At 38.1% G+C, this 16,663-nt stretch overlaps 1 protein-coding gene across 2 annotated transcripts; it reads left to right on the forward strand.

Moving 5' to 3' along the window:
- Positions 1 to 5,905: 5,905 nt before the first annotated feature.
- Positions 5,906 to 10,723, forward strand: LOC146508803 (macrophage mannose receptor 1-like). Of its 2 annotated transcripts, XM_085178603.1 has the most exons (5): positions 5,913 to 5,979; positions 8,510 to 8,881; positions 9,730 to 10,074; positions 10,213 to 10,307; positions 10,466 to 10,723. In XM_085178603.1, the coding sequence occupies exons 1-5, from the start codon at positions 5,946 to 5,948 to the stop codon at positions 10,559 to 10,561; spliced, it is 942 nt and encodes a 313-aa protein (XP_085034729.1). In that variant the 5' UTR covers positions 5,913 to 5,945; the 3' UTR covers positions 10,562 to 10,723. The 2 variants fall into 2 exon arrangements, with proteins under 2 accessions (XP_085034730.1, XP_085034729.1); XM_085178604.1 differs by lacking the exons at positions 10,213 to 10,307; positions 10,466 to 10,723 and having other exon boundaries at positions 5,906 to 5,979; positions 9,730 to 10,082.
- Positions 10,724 to 16,663: the final 5,940 nt, after the last annotated feature.

Below are 16,663 nucleotides of genomic sequence, written 5' to 3' on the forward strand. Positions count from 1 at the left end.
TGATTACTGGCTGGTGGCACTTACGCCCATCATCACAAAGTGCTTTGAGAGGCTGGTGTTGAGGCACATAATAACTCAGCTTCCACAGAATCTGAACCCGTTACAGTTTGCTTACTGCAAGCAGACTAACAATCTAAAGGAATTCTCAAATTCTACACAAATGAGTGTATACCGATCTTTCTTATTGGTACATAAGCTTCATTATATATAAGCAGATGACAGTTAAACTTCAATGTCACCAGTAGAATTCACTTTTTAGTTGATTTGCCAGAGTTGAGTCACACACTTGCATTTTTTGTTTCAGATTTGTTGTAATATGCCTGGCCGGTCGACTGGATATTACAGTGAAGGGATGTAAAAATAAAAAACAATAAGTAAAACTTGATGAAAGGTGAATTGTATCTGTGTATCTGACTAGATAAATACAAATAAAATATTTTTGTTTTCTGATGTCTACCCCTTAGTCAAAGCCATGCTGTACATATAAATGGCTGTTTTTAAAATAGAACTGGTGTCACGAGTTATAAAGAGTTTATCATAAGACTTGCATATCATAAGAGTTGCTTTAACCCAGACCTTCCCAAAGTGTGGGGCCCGCCCCCTAGGGGGAGCGCAGAGCCATTGCAGGGGGGGGGGGGGGGGGCGGCGGCATGAAAAGGGAAAAAAAACAAAACAATGCTTGGACACTGCTAGCACGACACACAAACGCAAAGCAGGAGATGAAGCATCGCTGAATATGTTTCCAAACCAACTTCATTCTAAGCCAAAGACTAGAAAATATGGTGAAGCATATCTTCCCTTTGATTTCACCTGCATAAGTGCCGAGGTAGGTCTCCCCTGCTTAATTGGTTTTCCCTTGTCGGGAGCAGCGCTGGGCTGTTCAAACCACGGACAAACAGTATCCCACATTCTTGATTTTTAGTTCACAAACACTTTGTAATAAATAACTACTCCTGACATTTTGGAGATATTAGCTCTTTATACGGTAAAGTTACAGCGGGATACAAATAATATCAAGCTGATCGTGCCAGGATTTGTTCCCTCGGTTCAAATCAAGGACAAACAGTATCCAACAGCTGTTAATGTTTTTAAACTCATTTTGCACAGAGAGGCATTTTTTTGAAAAATGTATTGATAGCAATGTTGAATATTATTACACAGGAAAAAAACAAGTAAAATAATCAATCTGTCCCTCTGCCTTTCTAATGGAGGGACAGTAACTGTGTGTATATGTAAGCAGTGTAAAACCTGAAGATAGAGACAAAATACTGTTAATCTGAATATCTGCCATTCTGCAATTCATCGCATGTAAACAATAACGTGGCGCACAGCGTGACGTGGAAAAAGGCACATACCTTTAACATTGCGACAACTCTGTATTCCTCGTCCACACATAAACCCAAAAAGCAGTTTTAAAAAATCTCCGTTTTCGGTGATTCCAAATGCCGTTTACGTGTGGACGAAACAGCTGCGTTTTCAAAATCACCCGTGTAAGTGCGGACGCAGCGTAAAAGAGTTAGTAGTTTATTTTATTACTACCTGCAGATTACTTGTATTTGCTTAATTGTTTACTAAATGTTTGAGGTGTGAAATAAACTGCAATGGAGCAAAATATGGGTGTGTGTGGTTGGAGGATGTGTTTGTGTGTGCGTGCGCGCGCGAGGGGTGGGGTGGGGGGCGAATATTTTTCTTGTAAAACAAAGGGGGGCCCAGCATAAAAAGTTTGGGAACCACTGCTTTAATCAGTCTTTATCTAGGCTAGTTCTAGGCTAGTTTAAGTTTCACATTGTTACATATTGTTTGATTGTTTCTATGTTTAATGTTATTGAAAAGAAAAGATAAAAGGGGGAAAAGTCGCACTGGTCACATTTTGCAAAAATGTCCTTAATATAGCCTTGAAAATTATGTCCTGAGCAGAGACATGACACTGATTTGGATTTGGCTAAAGAAAAAAATGTCTTTAGTTCCTGAAAGATTTGAATTAATGAGATATGAAAAGGAGAACAAGCGAGAGCCATTAGAAAAGTAATGATCCTTGAGAGATCATTTTCAAAACACATTAGGTAAATTTGTCACAGTACTAATTCTGGGTGGGGCATCACCCCATATCTCACTTAAAAAGAAAATAATTTAATATTTGAAGATTTCTTTCTCTTTTCCTTTTTTTTATTTAATATTTTAATTATTTATGCTAATTTGATTATAATTGTTTAATTTGCTATTTTGTATTCATTATACATAAAATAAATGTCTCAGGCCTTTTCTGGCTTTGAATTATTTGATTTACAAATAGTTTTTAATGGTATGGACTAATTCTGTCTAAAATAAATAAAGTGATAAATATTTTTTTTAGTACATTTGTAAATAATTAAACAGTCATAATCTGCATAGTGTGATCACAACAGGCTAAAGACTGAAAGGAAGCCAGAATCACTAAGAGAACAAGCTTTTCGGCCTAAGTGCCCAGGTCCCCTGGGTGTGCAGCTGCTCTGAGCGGAGGTTTTCCCCTCATAGCAGAAAGATTTCTTTGAAAAGGACCCAAGGCAAAATAGTCAGTGACAAGTGGGATCTGAAAGTGTTATTATTAATAACACTCAATTGTAGGTGAAATCTTAAGCGTGTGGGGTGAAGGTACAGACGACACAGGAGCTCTAGCTTTTTTCTCCGACTTTATTCACCACCAGACATGAACCAGACATCATTATTGAACACGCGTCAGTGGTCAATGCGTACTCCGCTGACGGAAACGGGTGGGCCAGCAGGGCAGCATTGGCCAGCACTGACTTCGCCACGGTCCCATTCCTCGATGAACGTAACAGTTCTGCAACAACAAGGAGAACCAAAACTCTCTCATTCCTCCTTTCATTTAACCTCACTCTCTGCTCCTCTTCAACCAAGCCAACCCATCTCATCTTGTCCCGCAACATCAAAAACATTGATATGGGCATTCTCACTATCAGATTGGATAATAGTCAGATTCCAGACTTCTATTCTCCTCCTGATGATTTAGTATTATATTATAATAATTGTCTACTCTATTTCCCAGATTCTCTGGCTCCTGTATAAACCCACTGTTTCCTTCGCTCGTTCTGCTCCATGGGGTACCTCTGATCTCCCAGCATTGAGGGCAAAAGCTTGGCAACTAGAGCGTAAATATAAATGCAGAAATCTATAAATGTCAGGTTCTACAGCAGAGGTCCCCAACCTTTTTTGCGCCACAGACCGGTTTATGCCCGACACTATTTTCATGGACCGGCCTTTAAGGTGTCGCGGATAAATACAACAAAATAAAACTAGTACCGGTACCGAAAAAAAGACAATTTATTCATAACACACGTGAAAAGACCCAGGAAAACCGAGTAAACGATAAAAACGATAACAAAATAACGCTGAAAACCGATAAAAACCCTGAAAACTATACATTTCACACCTGAGCCTCAACTCTCGTGGCCCGGTACCAAAAAACTCACGGACCGGTACCGGTCCGACGCCCGGGGATTGGGGACCGCTGTTCTACAGTATAAAGATCCCATCAATTAGGCCAAACAAAACTTTTACTCAGGTATTTTCAGTTTTTATGAGGGTAACACCAGGATCCTGTTTTTGCTTCTCAACAAACTTCTTCAACCCTTTGACACTTTACAGACAGTACAGAAAATTCTTTAGTGTAGGTCACAAATAATGGCTTATTACAATGATAGATTAATTATGGCCTCTGGCAGTGGACTCATCTCTTTGCTTGTTGTTTTAGACCTAGGACTTCCAGATACAGACAGACAAACTGGCAATGGCTAGTCAACCAGACATAGTAGTGGTGGAGAAGCAGAGGAAGACGGCGACGGTGATAAAAGTGGCTATACTGAGTGATGGGAAGAAGGACCACGAGAAGCTTGAGAAGTACCAGCTTGAGAAGGATGCTGTCTCATGGTGATGATGAAAAACTAGTTCAATTTATTAAATCTAGACTGGACTACTGCAATATATTCACACAATATCTCCGTTCGTTAAGTTGACAAACTGAAGCCTATATTATAGCCTATATTTTGTCTGCTTTGGCTTCAAATTGCAATGTAAATAAAGTTATTTCGGCTGTATTATTCATTTGAGTTGGTTGGGGTTTTTTTTGCGCACTTATAAGAATTCATGACATTAATTGACATTTAATTGATGTGGACATGTACAGAGACAGGAAGAAGAAGCAAGGAAGAAAGGCCAAGGGACACTGGAGACATCCAGGTACTATGACAGTTATGTATATTTGTTACATTTTAGGTTCAAATAATATTGATGGTTATTAGGGAAACTTGAATACGTAAAATTAATCTTTTTTTTTGTCATAGTCTGGGTCTTGCACCCATGGTTTTGTGTTTAAAGTGTTGATTTTATTTGAGTTTTGATTTGATTGAGTTTTGATTTCCGTGTCTGTCGGGTTTCCAGTTTCATTTGGATAGTCCCTTGTTTCTTGTGTATTACGCTATATCCAATTTGATCCTGTGTTTGCCAGCTGTCTCTATTGCCCAAATCACCTGCTTGTGTATATATTGTCTCACTCTGTCTGTCAGGTTTCATGTTTTTTTGTTGTTTTTTTTTTTGTATTTTCCCATATAGGTTTTCTGTTGCATTTTGGTTTTTCTTGTTTTGTATCAGCCTTAATAAACTGCTTGCATATGTTAACTAGTTCCTGTCCTCCTGCGTCCTTTGCATTTGGGTCCTCTTTCTGCTTCAAGTTATCTGCGGTCTGCAAATACTGACACTTTTCAAATGATTAAAGTTATTAATTGATGTCATTATGCATCCAAAAATTAAGTATGTACCTGGTTTTATAGTATGCCATTCTGCCAGTCAAACACCATCTAGAAATCATACTTTTGTACTGACAATGTAAAATTATTTACTAAATTAACATATTTCCACATAGTATGTTATTAGTATTATCATTTAATATAGTAGTATATAGTCTTCATAAAATTCTCCAGTGAGGGAAGGAAATTAGATGAATGCTAAACATGAACTGGTAGCATCAGTGACAAAAGCTCCACCCTTTGTCACTGATGAGGACACTGCAATTACCTTGACATAAACAAAGAAAACAAGGTTGTTTTACATTCTGTATGAGTAACATTTACATGATCAGGATCTGAAAAGCAAAAGTGCGTAACTAATAGTATCTAGTGCAGAGAAAATGACAGAAACCTCAGCAGAACACTTTTCAGGAGAATGGCAACTATGGCAACTCCTCCATCTAATGTACACAGTGCAATAGTTAAACCCTTCTGCACATGCTCTACAGTGCAAATAACAAAGTTTCATAGTTTACAGTTTAGAGTAAAATGCACCATATATATCTCTGTAATATTCGATTAAACTTTATAATTGAGTTCTTTATATATATTAGAGCAATTTCTTATATTTTGTAAACTTTGTATTATGTTGTATTATTTAATTGAATTCAGTCTGTTGCTATTTCTATTGTGTTGGAGCAACTATAACCACATAATTTCCTTAGGGAAGAATAAATTATCCTTATTCTGATTTTGTAGTATGAACCTATGTATTATAAGTCCTGCTGCATTGACACCATCTGGGAATCATAGTTATGTACTGAAAATTAAAAATTTTAATGAATTAACATGTTAGCATGTAATACAGTATTAGTATAGTAATGGTATGGTATTTAAATCAAATCCTCCAATGAGAGAAAGAAAAATATATTCTTGGTGAACTAGGAGCATTGCCATCAGTAACAAAGTCTCCACCCTGTATAATGCTGTAATTACCTTGACATTAAATTAACCAAAGAACAGGGTTGTTTTGCATTCTAGATGAGAAACATTTACATGATCAGGATCAGAAATGCAAACTAGCACAAAGAATGTAGTATCTGGAAACATATATATACATATAACAGGAACCTTCAGCAGAACTTTGTCAGAAGAATAGCAACTATGGCGGGGATCATGCATCTTCTGCTGCTGTCAGGTTAGTGTTGTAAAATAATATTAAACGTTTTGTCACCCTTTCAAACATCTTTAGCTTAGTGTATAGTGCATTTCAGTAAAAGTAGCTTCTTCTTCTTTCTTTTTTTTTTTTTTTTAGCATTTTCTATTAAAGCTCAGTAATGAAGTGGTAATAGTAGGGTAACAAGGCAGAAACAAGACCGTACAAACAAACGTACCATGTAATAACCTGTTAATATCCAAGAAATATCATGGTAGCAGCAGTGGTTACACTGTGAAGAGGTTGCTGTGAAACTGACAAGAGCTACTTGTAACGTAGTGCCAGTATTTTATTTACAGTATTGTTTTACTTTCCTTTACAGTATCTTCACAGTTTTTCCATTTACAGCATTACTGTAGTTCATTTTACAGTAGTTCTACTGTGATCTCATTCACTTAATTTTTACTGGAATGTCTTGCGCAGCACTTTTTCTGTATTATCCTTTTACAGTATTACTGTAACATCCTTTGCGGTATTTCTACTGTTATTTTTATGGTACTTAGATTGTAGTCTTGCTTAAAGTGCTTTTGTTGTATGTTCATTTACAGTACAGTATTTTCATTAAATACTGTAAAACTGTGACTTTAACCTGTAAAAATATTCTAGTAGCAGAACAGCACTGTAAACTTAAAATGTAACTGTAAAAGTGAGATACTCAATTAAGTTTGGCCTTTAAAAAGCCTTAAATTGATTGTAGAACATTAAAATTAATACTTTTTTGGAAATTCAGTGTTCAACTTGTGGGTCTCAATAGTCTATCATATTAAAGCACTTTAAAAAGAAAACTATTACAAATTTTATAATATACTAAACTGACTCTGGAAATCACAACATCTGACATTAACCTCTGTGAAAATCTTGCTTTGTGAAAGCTAAAAAACCTGGGCAACAAGAAAAATAAAAATACAATTTTGGCAAAAATATAATTTAATATTTAATAAATATAATTAAATATAATTAATTCAGCCTGCTGGTCTTCCTCTGGACCCTCTTTACAGAGTTTTGGCTGATCTGTGACTTTGACGGGCATTTGGTTCCATCAGTATTTGTATGATTTGTAGAAGATACAGACAGAATGATAGACTGAACCTGCTATCACCTCTCTTCTTCTCCCCCCTTCCTCTCCTGTTGCTACTTCAATCATGAAACTGATCAATGATCAGCTGATCGGCTTTTCTCTCTTGTTTATTTATCGCTCACTTTACGCCAGAAAGATTAAACCAGCGGATGTTGCGCTAAACAATAGCAGCAAGTTTAAGCCTGATCAGCTGTTGTTAGAATTTATTTAATATTAATTTCTAGTATCAGCTGATGTTTGCTGGAGCCACAGCTGTAAAAGCTGCTGGTCATGATATCGGTTTGGATATCTGGTGAGAGGGAAACATGAAGATGAAACCAGGAGATGTCCTTACTGAATCATCAGAGCTGAACAGGTGATGGAGAAACAGGTTTACATTTTAGGTGACATGAATGAGTTGAAGGGAAGTTATGAACTGTTTCTGAGAGACAAATAACACCAGGATCCTTTTCTAAGTAGCTGACAGCTGGTAACTGTGCAGGGGCGGGTCTAGCAAAGTGTTGCCAGGGGGGCCAGGTAGGGCATTAACAGGGAAAAGGGGGGCACAAAGAAATACTTTTCTTTCTTGTTCTCATTTAAAATGTCTAGCTTTTAACAAATAGTTATCTGAATCTTGCGAACAAAGTTTTTATCTGACGTAAAATGCATAGAAATCATACATATACCAAAAAGACAGTGTACATCACTGTCACAACAGCGTTTGTTTTCATTCAAAGGCTTTATGGCTTTAATACCTGGTGGGCCAGTCTCTAGTCAAAATGCCCAATTTTTTGTCCCAGTCCAGCCCTGCAGGTTAATACTGGCAGTGTCACCATGCCAGCTGACTGTATTTCATCATCAGCCAGTGTTGTTCTTTATACATCAATATTACCAAAGTTTATCATAACGCAGCATAGAAAGTATTTACTTGCTTTCAGGTTTTATTCAAATGTTAGTCTTTTCAGTTGTTTCCCCTCTTTTTTCCTATTTCAAAATCAAAAAACAGTTTGTAAGAAGATTATCTTCTTTTTTTAATAGGCAGATAAAGTTTTGCATTGGCTAATTTGCCAATTGTATGTTAAAAATGTTCGTATTTTATTTTATTTGTGGCAGTCGTGAGCCGACTGCCACAATTGATATTACCTGGATAATAACACAATATCTAATCGTGTAAATATATTGCGACTATCTGACAAATTCTGATAATTAAGCTCATGGTTTTCCTATTGTTTTTAGGTTTAAAATATTGTTTGAATCTTCTACCTTAAAGTGTTTGTTAAGCAGATCTGCAGTGTTCATAAACCCACTTTATTCTTGTTCTAGACTTAATTTTCAGTGGTACACATGTTGCTGAAATGTTGACAAATTTTACAGTAAACATCTACATCTACTACTGACAGTAGTGGGTTTTATAATGACTTGTCATTAAGTATTTCATATATTTCTGTTCCACAGGCCTGTCTTTTCAATTTTCACATGGCCTCCAGCCCCAGTTTGTCTTCTTTCAAACACCAAAGACCTGGTCTGAAGCACAGAGCATCTGCAGGGAGCAATGTTTCGACCTGGCCACCATTAATGACATGAGAGAGATGAAAATTGTACTTGAAGCTGTCGGAGATAAATATGATGATGCTGTGTGGATTGGCCTTTCAAAAGGCACGATCCACAGGTGGCACTGGTCTCTCGCAGACGACGACTTCTACAAAGAGGGAGAAAGAAATTACTTGTTGTGGAGCTCAGAAACGAGTAGCAACTGTGCAACTTCCAGCAACAGGAAACTGAATATGTTGACCTGTGGCAACCAAAAATATTCAGTTTGCTTTGATGGTGAGTCATTTTAAATAGTTGTTTTTGCCATACTCTCATCATGTGTGCATTGTGTTCTGTTTTGCTTACTCTGTCTCTTTGCCCTCTTGTTATCGTGTGTGTGTGTGTGTGTGTGTGTGTGTGTGTGTGTGTGTGTGTGTGTATTTAAGTTCCTCAGTTTTCCCTTTTCCTTGTCACATCGTTGTTGTTTACCTGACTGTGTGTGCGCTCTTCTAGAGTCTTAGTGTTGCCTAGTGTTTCCTGGTCGCTGAGTATCAGAAATAAAGCGACTGTTTCAGTTGAGCCTCATCTATGAGTCCTGCATTTGTGTCCTTCCCTTGCCTGCAACCCAGCAAATCCTGGCAAGTTCATGGTTACCTGTTAGAATGTGTCTCTGATATTTGATGGAAATCCATCAAATAGGTAAATTTTCAGAGGGAGGAAGGAGACAAGACAAGACAAAAGACAGGCTGTGGAAAAGAGTTAGTGTTTAATAATAAGTAATAATTAAATGAAAAGTGGTGTATACAGTGATTGCATCAAGCTCATGCCAAACACTCAAACTGGTTTCACTAAATGTAATGGCACTTTTTTATTTTCAAATCTTATTTATCCTTCTTTGATTAGTACTGTAATCTTTGTAGATAGGTTTGTAGATAGGTTTAAAGTTAAATTTAAAAAAAATGTCTCTTTATTTTGATCAGTAGTTTGTCAATACATAAAAACTGTCTTGCTTTGATTCTCGGGAATACTACAGGACACACTGCACACTCTTGGCTGAAACCTGAGGACCATTGCTACAAAGCAAATGTTTTAACTGTTTTGTGGAAATCAAAAGTCAATGAAGCTAATTTTACTTTACTTTGCAGCGACAAAACAAGGTGCAGATCAGTACATCCTTAACACACAAGGCATAGTTTGGACTGCTGCTCGGGATTACTGCAGAACACACTACACAGACCTGACCAGTCTAAGGAATGATGCTGAGTACCAGATAGTCCAGCAAGTAGCCAATGGCAATGAAGTGTATGTTGGCCTCTTCAGAGACCCCTGGGTGTGGTCAGACCAGACTGACTCCTCATTTAGATACTGGAACCCAGACGAGACTGTCTGGACTGATGGCACTCAAAACTGTGTTGCTATGTTGAAGGTAAACTCTGGTAAATGGGGAGAAAGGGCATGCACAGAAACACATCCTTTCGTCTGTGACTGCAGTGAGTAAAACTCTTTACTAGAAAATTTATATAACATTTATATTTCAAATAGAAAAAAAATATCTATGTCTTTCTCCATGACAGAAATGTGTAAAATGAAGGATCCAGACTAACTCTGTTTACATGTGTTTATATCAGGGAACAAGCTGAGTTTCATTAAACTGAGGATCAGCCCACAGGACTCAATGCTGGATCTAAGTAATCCTTCGGTGCAAGCAGACATCCTGGAGCAAGTAAGTGATGCAGATCTTTGTTAATGATGAGCAGTTAAATTTGAGTATATCATATATATGTTTATTTAGATTGTGACATGAAATAAGTACTTCATCGCATTAGGACCTTCATGGCTTTGCTATAGTAAATGGAAACATGAGTATTTTCTGTTTAATAGATTAACCAGAAGCTAAGGAGTTATAACACGACTGCTGTTTTTCGTCTAACGTGGAGAAAACAATCTGATGGAAGAGTTTTTACCAAGGAGCCTTGAAGAAGTGGCTGAAGAGAAAAGAATCAGCGGAACAAGTTAATATGGATGATAAATGTACTTTAACAGAGTAGCATAGAGCAATGTGAACATAGTATAGACAGTGTGTGTGTGTGTGTGTGTGTGTGTGTGTGTCAGCCTTAACCTTTGTATATATTTCCCCAGCCCAAGTGGCTGAAGAGAGAAAAATCAGGGGAAGTGATTAATATGGATGATAAATGTACTTTAACAGAGTAGCATAGAGCAATGTGAACATAGTATAGAGAGTTTTTCAGAGTAGAATATTTTGGCACGTAACAGCAAAGCCAGATTAGACATTTGCCAACGAAACTATGTGTAAGAAAAAGTACACTATGATAATGAAAAGTTATACACCGTCTCTCTCTCTCTCTACACATATATATATATATATACGAATATATATTTGTGTATCTTTTTTCTGTCCTTACGTGTGCATTTATGACTGTTTTGCATGGGAAAGTTTTTAAATTTCTTTTTGAGAAAACAACATCTAGCACTTGTTTGGATTAACTCGTTGCAATTCAAGGCAGGACGACTCTCTCTCTCTCTCTCTCTACATATATATATGTATTAGGGGTGCAACGATACTCGTATCGATATTGAACCGTTCGATACAGTGCTTTCGGTTCGGTACGCATATGTATCGAACAATACAAATTTTTAATTTCTTTTATCAACTTTTCTTCTGACGATGCTGTCTGTGTTGAGCGCTCAGTGGATCTGCGCTCGACAGTGCAGCCTAGGCGGAGTAGTCGAACGCAGATTCACTGAGTGCAGGCCAAGCTAGCGAGACAGAAGTTAAGCTCTCCTTGCAACATGGCAAATTGAACCTCCCCCACCCTCATTCAGATCTGGCGTTTGGAACTATTTTGGTTTTCATGTGACATATGACCCTGAAGGTAAGCGCGTCATGGACTAAAGTAAAACAGTATGTTGGATGTGCCAGCAATGCTCAATTACATTGGTGGGAACTAGTGCGTTAGCGCAGTTAGCTCGTTAACGTGTTGGCCGTCCAGCCCCACGCACGGGGCGATCCGCAGTAGCTCGTTAACGGAGATTTGCCGAGTTGTGGCGTTAACCTCATTTCAGATTAACGCTGACAGCACTAGTGGGAACACAACGAATATGACTGCACATTTACGCCAACATCATCCTAGTGCAAAGACAAGTGGAAGCAGACAAAAACAACAAGCACGCATGCTACAAACTTTACCCGAGTCATTTAGACAGCCGTTAGCACATGATTCTCCTTATGGGGACCTCATATGTTTAATATGCTGCTGAGAATATAGCCCAGAAGAAGCGTATAGTATAGCTTTTATTTTGGAAAGAGCCATTTCTCTGTAATAAACTCTCTTTTCCAAAGATGAGTGATTTCTTGATCAGAGAGATTTATTTTTTATTACTTTGTTGTTTCAGCAACATTACATTTAAAAGCTGTACTTTTGAGTTAAAATATATATTTATAATTTTAATAAATGACAAATTAAAAAGGCATGAACTTTTTTTTGTATCGAAAAAATATCGAACCGCGACACCAAAGTATCGAACCGAACCGAACCGTGAATTTTGTGTATCGTTGCACCCCTAATATATATATATATATATACATATATATATATATATATATATATATATATAAATCTACACATATATAAATATACGAATATATATTTGTGTATCTTTTTTCTGTCCTTACGTGTGCATTTATGACTGGTTTTTTGCATTGGAAAGTTTTTAAATTTGTTTTTCAGAAAACAACATCTAGCACTTGCTTGGATTAACTCGTTGCAATTCAAGGCAGGTCGACTCGGCTCAACAATTTTTCAGTCGAGTTCCACCTAAGGCTGTTTTTATGCTCGCCACGTGGCTTGTGTCATGGGTGTCTCATGTATCACATAACATCCTGTGTTGTGCGACACAGTTTTTATTGTGTGTTGTCCAGTCATGCAGCTCTTGATTTTTTTTAACTTGTGTCAGATTATTCCTGTTTATACCTCCATCATTGAAACTCAGGGACATACAGACACACAGAGTGAGATGTTGCAACTGTTGTGGAAAGAAAGGATGCAAAAAAAAAAAGCTTCCGGTTGTGACTTCTTCTTGTTTGTATCAGCGAGTATGACATGCATTTCGTTCCCTTTTACTTGTGGCGTTTGCAGTGACAATAAAGAATAAAGATGAATTCTATTCTATTCTATTCTTCTATATTGTCTTAGTGGTGACACCTATTTTTTTGGAGAATACTGCAACAGCTTCTTACGTCTTAACAGCAGGTATGAATGGCTGGATCTGTGTGATGATGGCGTGGCAGTGAGTAAAATATGATCAGCCTATATTTGCTAAATGATAGGTACACAGGCCTTCAAGCTTGCAGTATTTAAACCGTTATTTACAAAGCCATCACTTGACAAAGCTGTCTTAGGTGGGTCCTCTGCAGAGGAATGATTTCAGTCGGGTTTCAGAGTTAATCACATCACAAATACAGCTTTAGTGAAGGTTATAAATGATCTTCTTATGGCCTCTGACAAAGGACTAATCACTGTTCTTGTCCTGTTAGTGCAGGTACTGGTCAATACTACTGAAAATAACATTTTGTTACAGTGATTAGAGCTTGCTGTAGGTATTATAGGTACAGCACTACTGGAGTTTGAATAATATCAATCTAATAGACTCAAATGAGTTCATGTAAATGAAGAGTACTCTTTACACTAAGGTTAATTATGGAGGTCCACAGGGTTCCAAAAGACCCTGTGGACCTCCATAAATGTAGACCTTATAAATGTAGACCTTAAAATAATCTGCAAAGCTCTCTCAAAGAGACTAGAGAAAATAACCCCCCTCTTAATTCATCCTGACCAAACTGGTTTCATAAAAGGTAGGCACTCATCAACAAATACACGTAGATTACTTAATTTAATAGACTACTCATACAGTAAAAACCTTGAAACTCCAATATTTTCTTTAGATGCAGAAAAAGCATTTGACAGAGTTAACTGGAAATTTCTATTTGCAACTTTACACAAATTTGGTTTTGGATCCTCTTTCATTAACTGGGTAAAAATATTATACAATTCCCCAACAGCTTGTGTCAGAACAAATGACCAGACATACTCCAACTTCTGTCTCCTGAAGGGCACCAGGCAGGGATGCCCACTCTCCCCTTCACTGTTTGCAATTTTTATAGAACCACTAGCAGCAGCAATTAGACAGAATTCAGTAATTAAGGGCATAAAATGCAAGAATGTGGAACATAAAATCAGCCTTTATGCAGATGATGTGTTACTTTTTCTCCAAAACTCACAAACCAATATCTCTGGGGTGATTGAATTGATAAACTCTTTTGCAAGAATATCAGATTAGTCAATTAACTGGTAAAAATCTACAGTCCTCCCGATTAATTGCTCCTTCCATAATTCTTCTTCTACACCACTGCAATCAGGAAATATAAAATATTTAGGTATTAATGTTTCTCCCAAGCTTGCAGATCTAACTAAATTAAACCATATCCCACTTTTAAAGAAAGTAGAAGGTGATCTGGCTAGATGGAAATGTCTACCCATATCACTCATGGGAAGGGTTGCCGCTATAGAAATGATGGTCTTACCAAAAATAAATTATTTATTCTCAATGATCCCAAATAAGCCATCACAAGATTGGTTCAAATCTCTAGATTCATATATGTCCAAATTCCTTTGGAAAAATAAACCCCCACGTATAAGCTTAAAAACACTACAAAAGACCAAGGATAAAGGAGGATTAGAACTACCGAACTTTCAGCACTACTTCTTAGCCAACAGGCTTCAATTTATCTCAGGATGGCTAAAACATACCCTCTTAGATGAACCTTGGCTAGATGTAGAACAAGCACTTTGCAATAATATAGAGATTTCAGATCTACCATTTATCAGCTCAAACATCCAACGACATGAATGCTTCAAAACGTCAGCATTAGCTCTTCTCTGGCAGCATGGTGGGAGTCTTCATTAATCCCATGCAAATGTACACCTATCTGGAACAACCCTGACATATTACAAAACAATAATATGATAAACTTTCCAGATTGGAGTGGTAAAGGAATCAAATATTTAGAACATATATTAGAAGGAACAGAATGTATTCCATTTGACAGACTAGTTACACAATATGGGATCAACAAGAAAAGATTTTTAGAATATCAACAAATTAAATCCATAGTAAAAAAGAAATTTAAACCGGGTTAAGTTGAACTACAAACACCACCAAGTGTGGTACAATTTCTTACTCTTAAAACCCCAAAATTGCTTTCCAAAATATACAGAATGCTTTCTAAAACAGATGAATCAATATCACTTCCTATTGCAAAATGGGAAGCGAAGCGGATTTATCAGTTAACTTAGACCAAAACTTCTGGTCTCAGATTTGCTTAAAAACCTTTCATCTAATTAGAAATCCCAGTCTTCAATTAATTCAATACAAAATACTACATAGAGTGCACTATACAGGTCATTGGATGTCCAAGATGGGCTTTACATCTACCAACAACTGCTCACACTGTCAAACCAATACACTGGACAATTATATCCACGCTCTTTGATTCTGTCCACCAGTTCAGAAGTTTTGGCGCAAGATATGTGAAGACTTATCAAAGTGTCTGAAATTTAACATTCCAACTTCTCCTTTTGTGTGTTTGTTGGACAGCTTAGATAATGTCACTACATAAAAGAATATAGCCCATATGATTTTCACTGCCCTATGCATAGCCAAGAAAAGTCCTCATGAACTGGAAAAATAAAAATAATCTTAATTCTAACCAATATAGAAATTATCTATTAGATTACATTAGTCTTGATACAGCCTCTGCCACCACATCAGATCAATTTGGGCTCCTTTGATCAGCTCCATCACCAAGTGGAGGAGGGGGGGTCATAGTTTGGTCCCATCTTCGCTGTTGTGATTGGTGTAGGGGTAGGGACAGACTTGGGGCGTCGGGGGATTCTCCAGGAGCATCTTCCTTGGAGGGCTCCTTCTCTGGTCTGGGGCCTTGGCTGGGCCTTGGGGGCTTGGGTCCTGGTTGTTGTGTCGCCGGGGTTACGGGCGGGTGGGTGTATGGGGGCCCAGCCCTGGCGCAGGGTACCGCCAGTGCATCGAGCCATCTGGGGGGCTCTTCAACTGGTGGGGGAGGCTGTTACATCTTGCAAGAGGTCTCCTCTCTTCAGGAACTCACTCTGCAGAAGGGGGAGATATAGGAGAGGTGGAGGAAGATCTCAGCCTGGGCGTCTATTGTCTTGTGTAGTCTGGAAGATGAGTGGATGACGGGGTGGGGACAGTTTTCTCTGTGGTAGGGTCGGGTGGGCTGTCCTGGGCTCTGTGGGACCGGGCACGGGCACGTCACTGCAACCCCCCCCCCCCCCCCCCCCGCTTCTTTAATATTTACTGTTATATTCCCATAGATCATCGTAATGATGTTGTTTATTATATTTGCTCTTTTTTTCTGCTTGTTTTCTCTTTTTTCTTTCTCAACAGGTGATCCAGGTGATCGATATATGTATTTTTTGTCTGCTTAGTTTGTTGGTTTTTGGTTTTTTGCCCTTTATCACCATTCCTCTTCCCCACTGTTTTTCTTTCCCTCTTTCTTTCTCCCCTTTCTTCTCCCCAGTCAAGTCTGTCCCATATTTAGCAGGTTAAAATAAAATAAACAATAAAATTGGTCTTAGGTCATGTCTCTTGTTTAGTATAGGTTCAGTTTAGTGCCTGGTCTATGCCTGTTTCTTGTTTCCTGTTTTATTGTGAAAGGTTGTGCCTCATGTCAGTGTGTCTAACTTTGCTCCCCGTGTCTTGTTAGCCCAAACCCTCCCAGCTGTGTCTCCCTCCTATTTTCCATTCCCTGATTACTCCCCTGTGTATATAAGCCCTGTGTTTTCCTGTGTTCCCTGTCGCATCGTACCTTCAACTTGCTGTGTGTTCGTGATTTCCAGTCCTCCAGCACCTCGGTTTGCATCGAGCCCGGGAGGCAATTCAAGCTCGGGACCGAGCTGGCTTTGCCGCTGCTGTATCGCAGTGGACTCGGTCCGCTGCTGCTGCTGCGGCGAATAGAGAAGCTCC

This window comes from Neolamprologus multifasciatus, chromosome 11 (assembly GCF_963576455.1).
Source record: "Neolamprologus multifasciatus chromosome 11, fNeoMul1.2, whole genome shotgun sequence".
Taxonomy (NCBI): Eukaryota; Metazoa; Chordata; class Actinopteri; order Cichliformes; family Cichlidae; genus Neolamprologus; species Neolamprologus multifasciatus.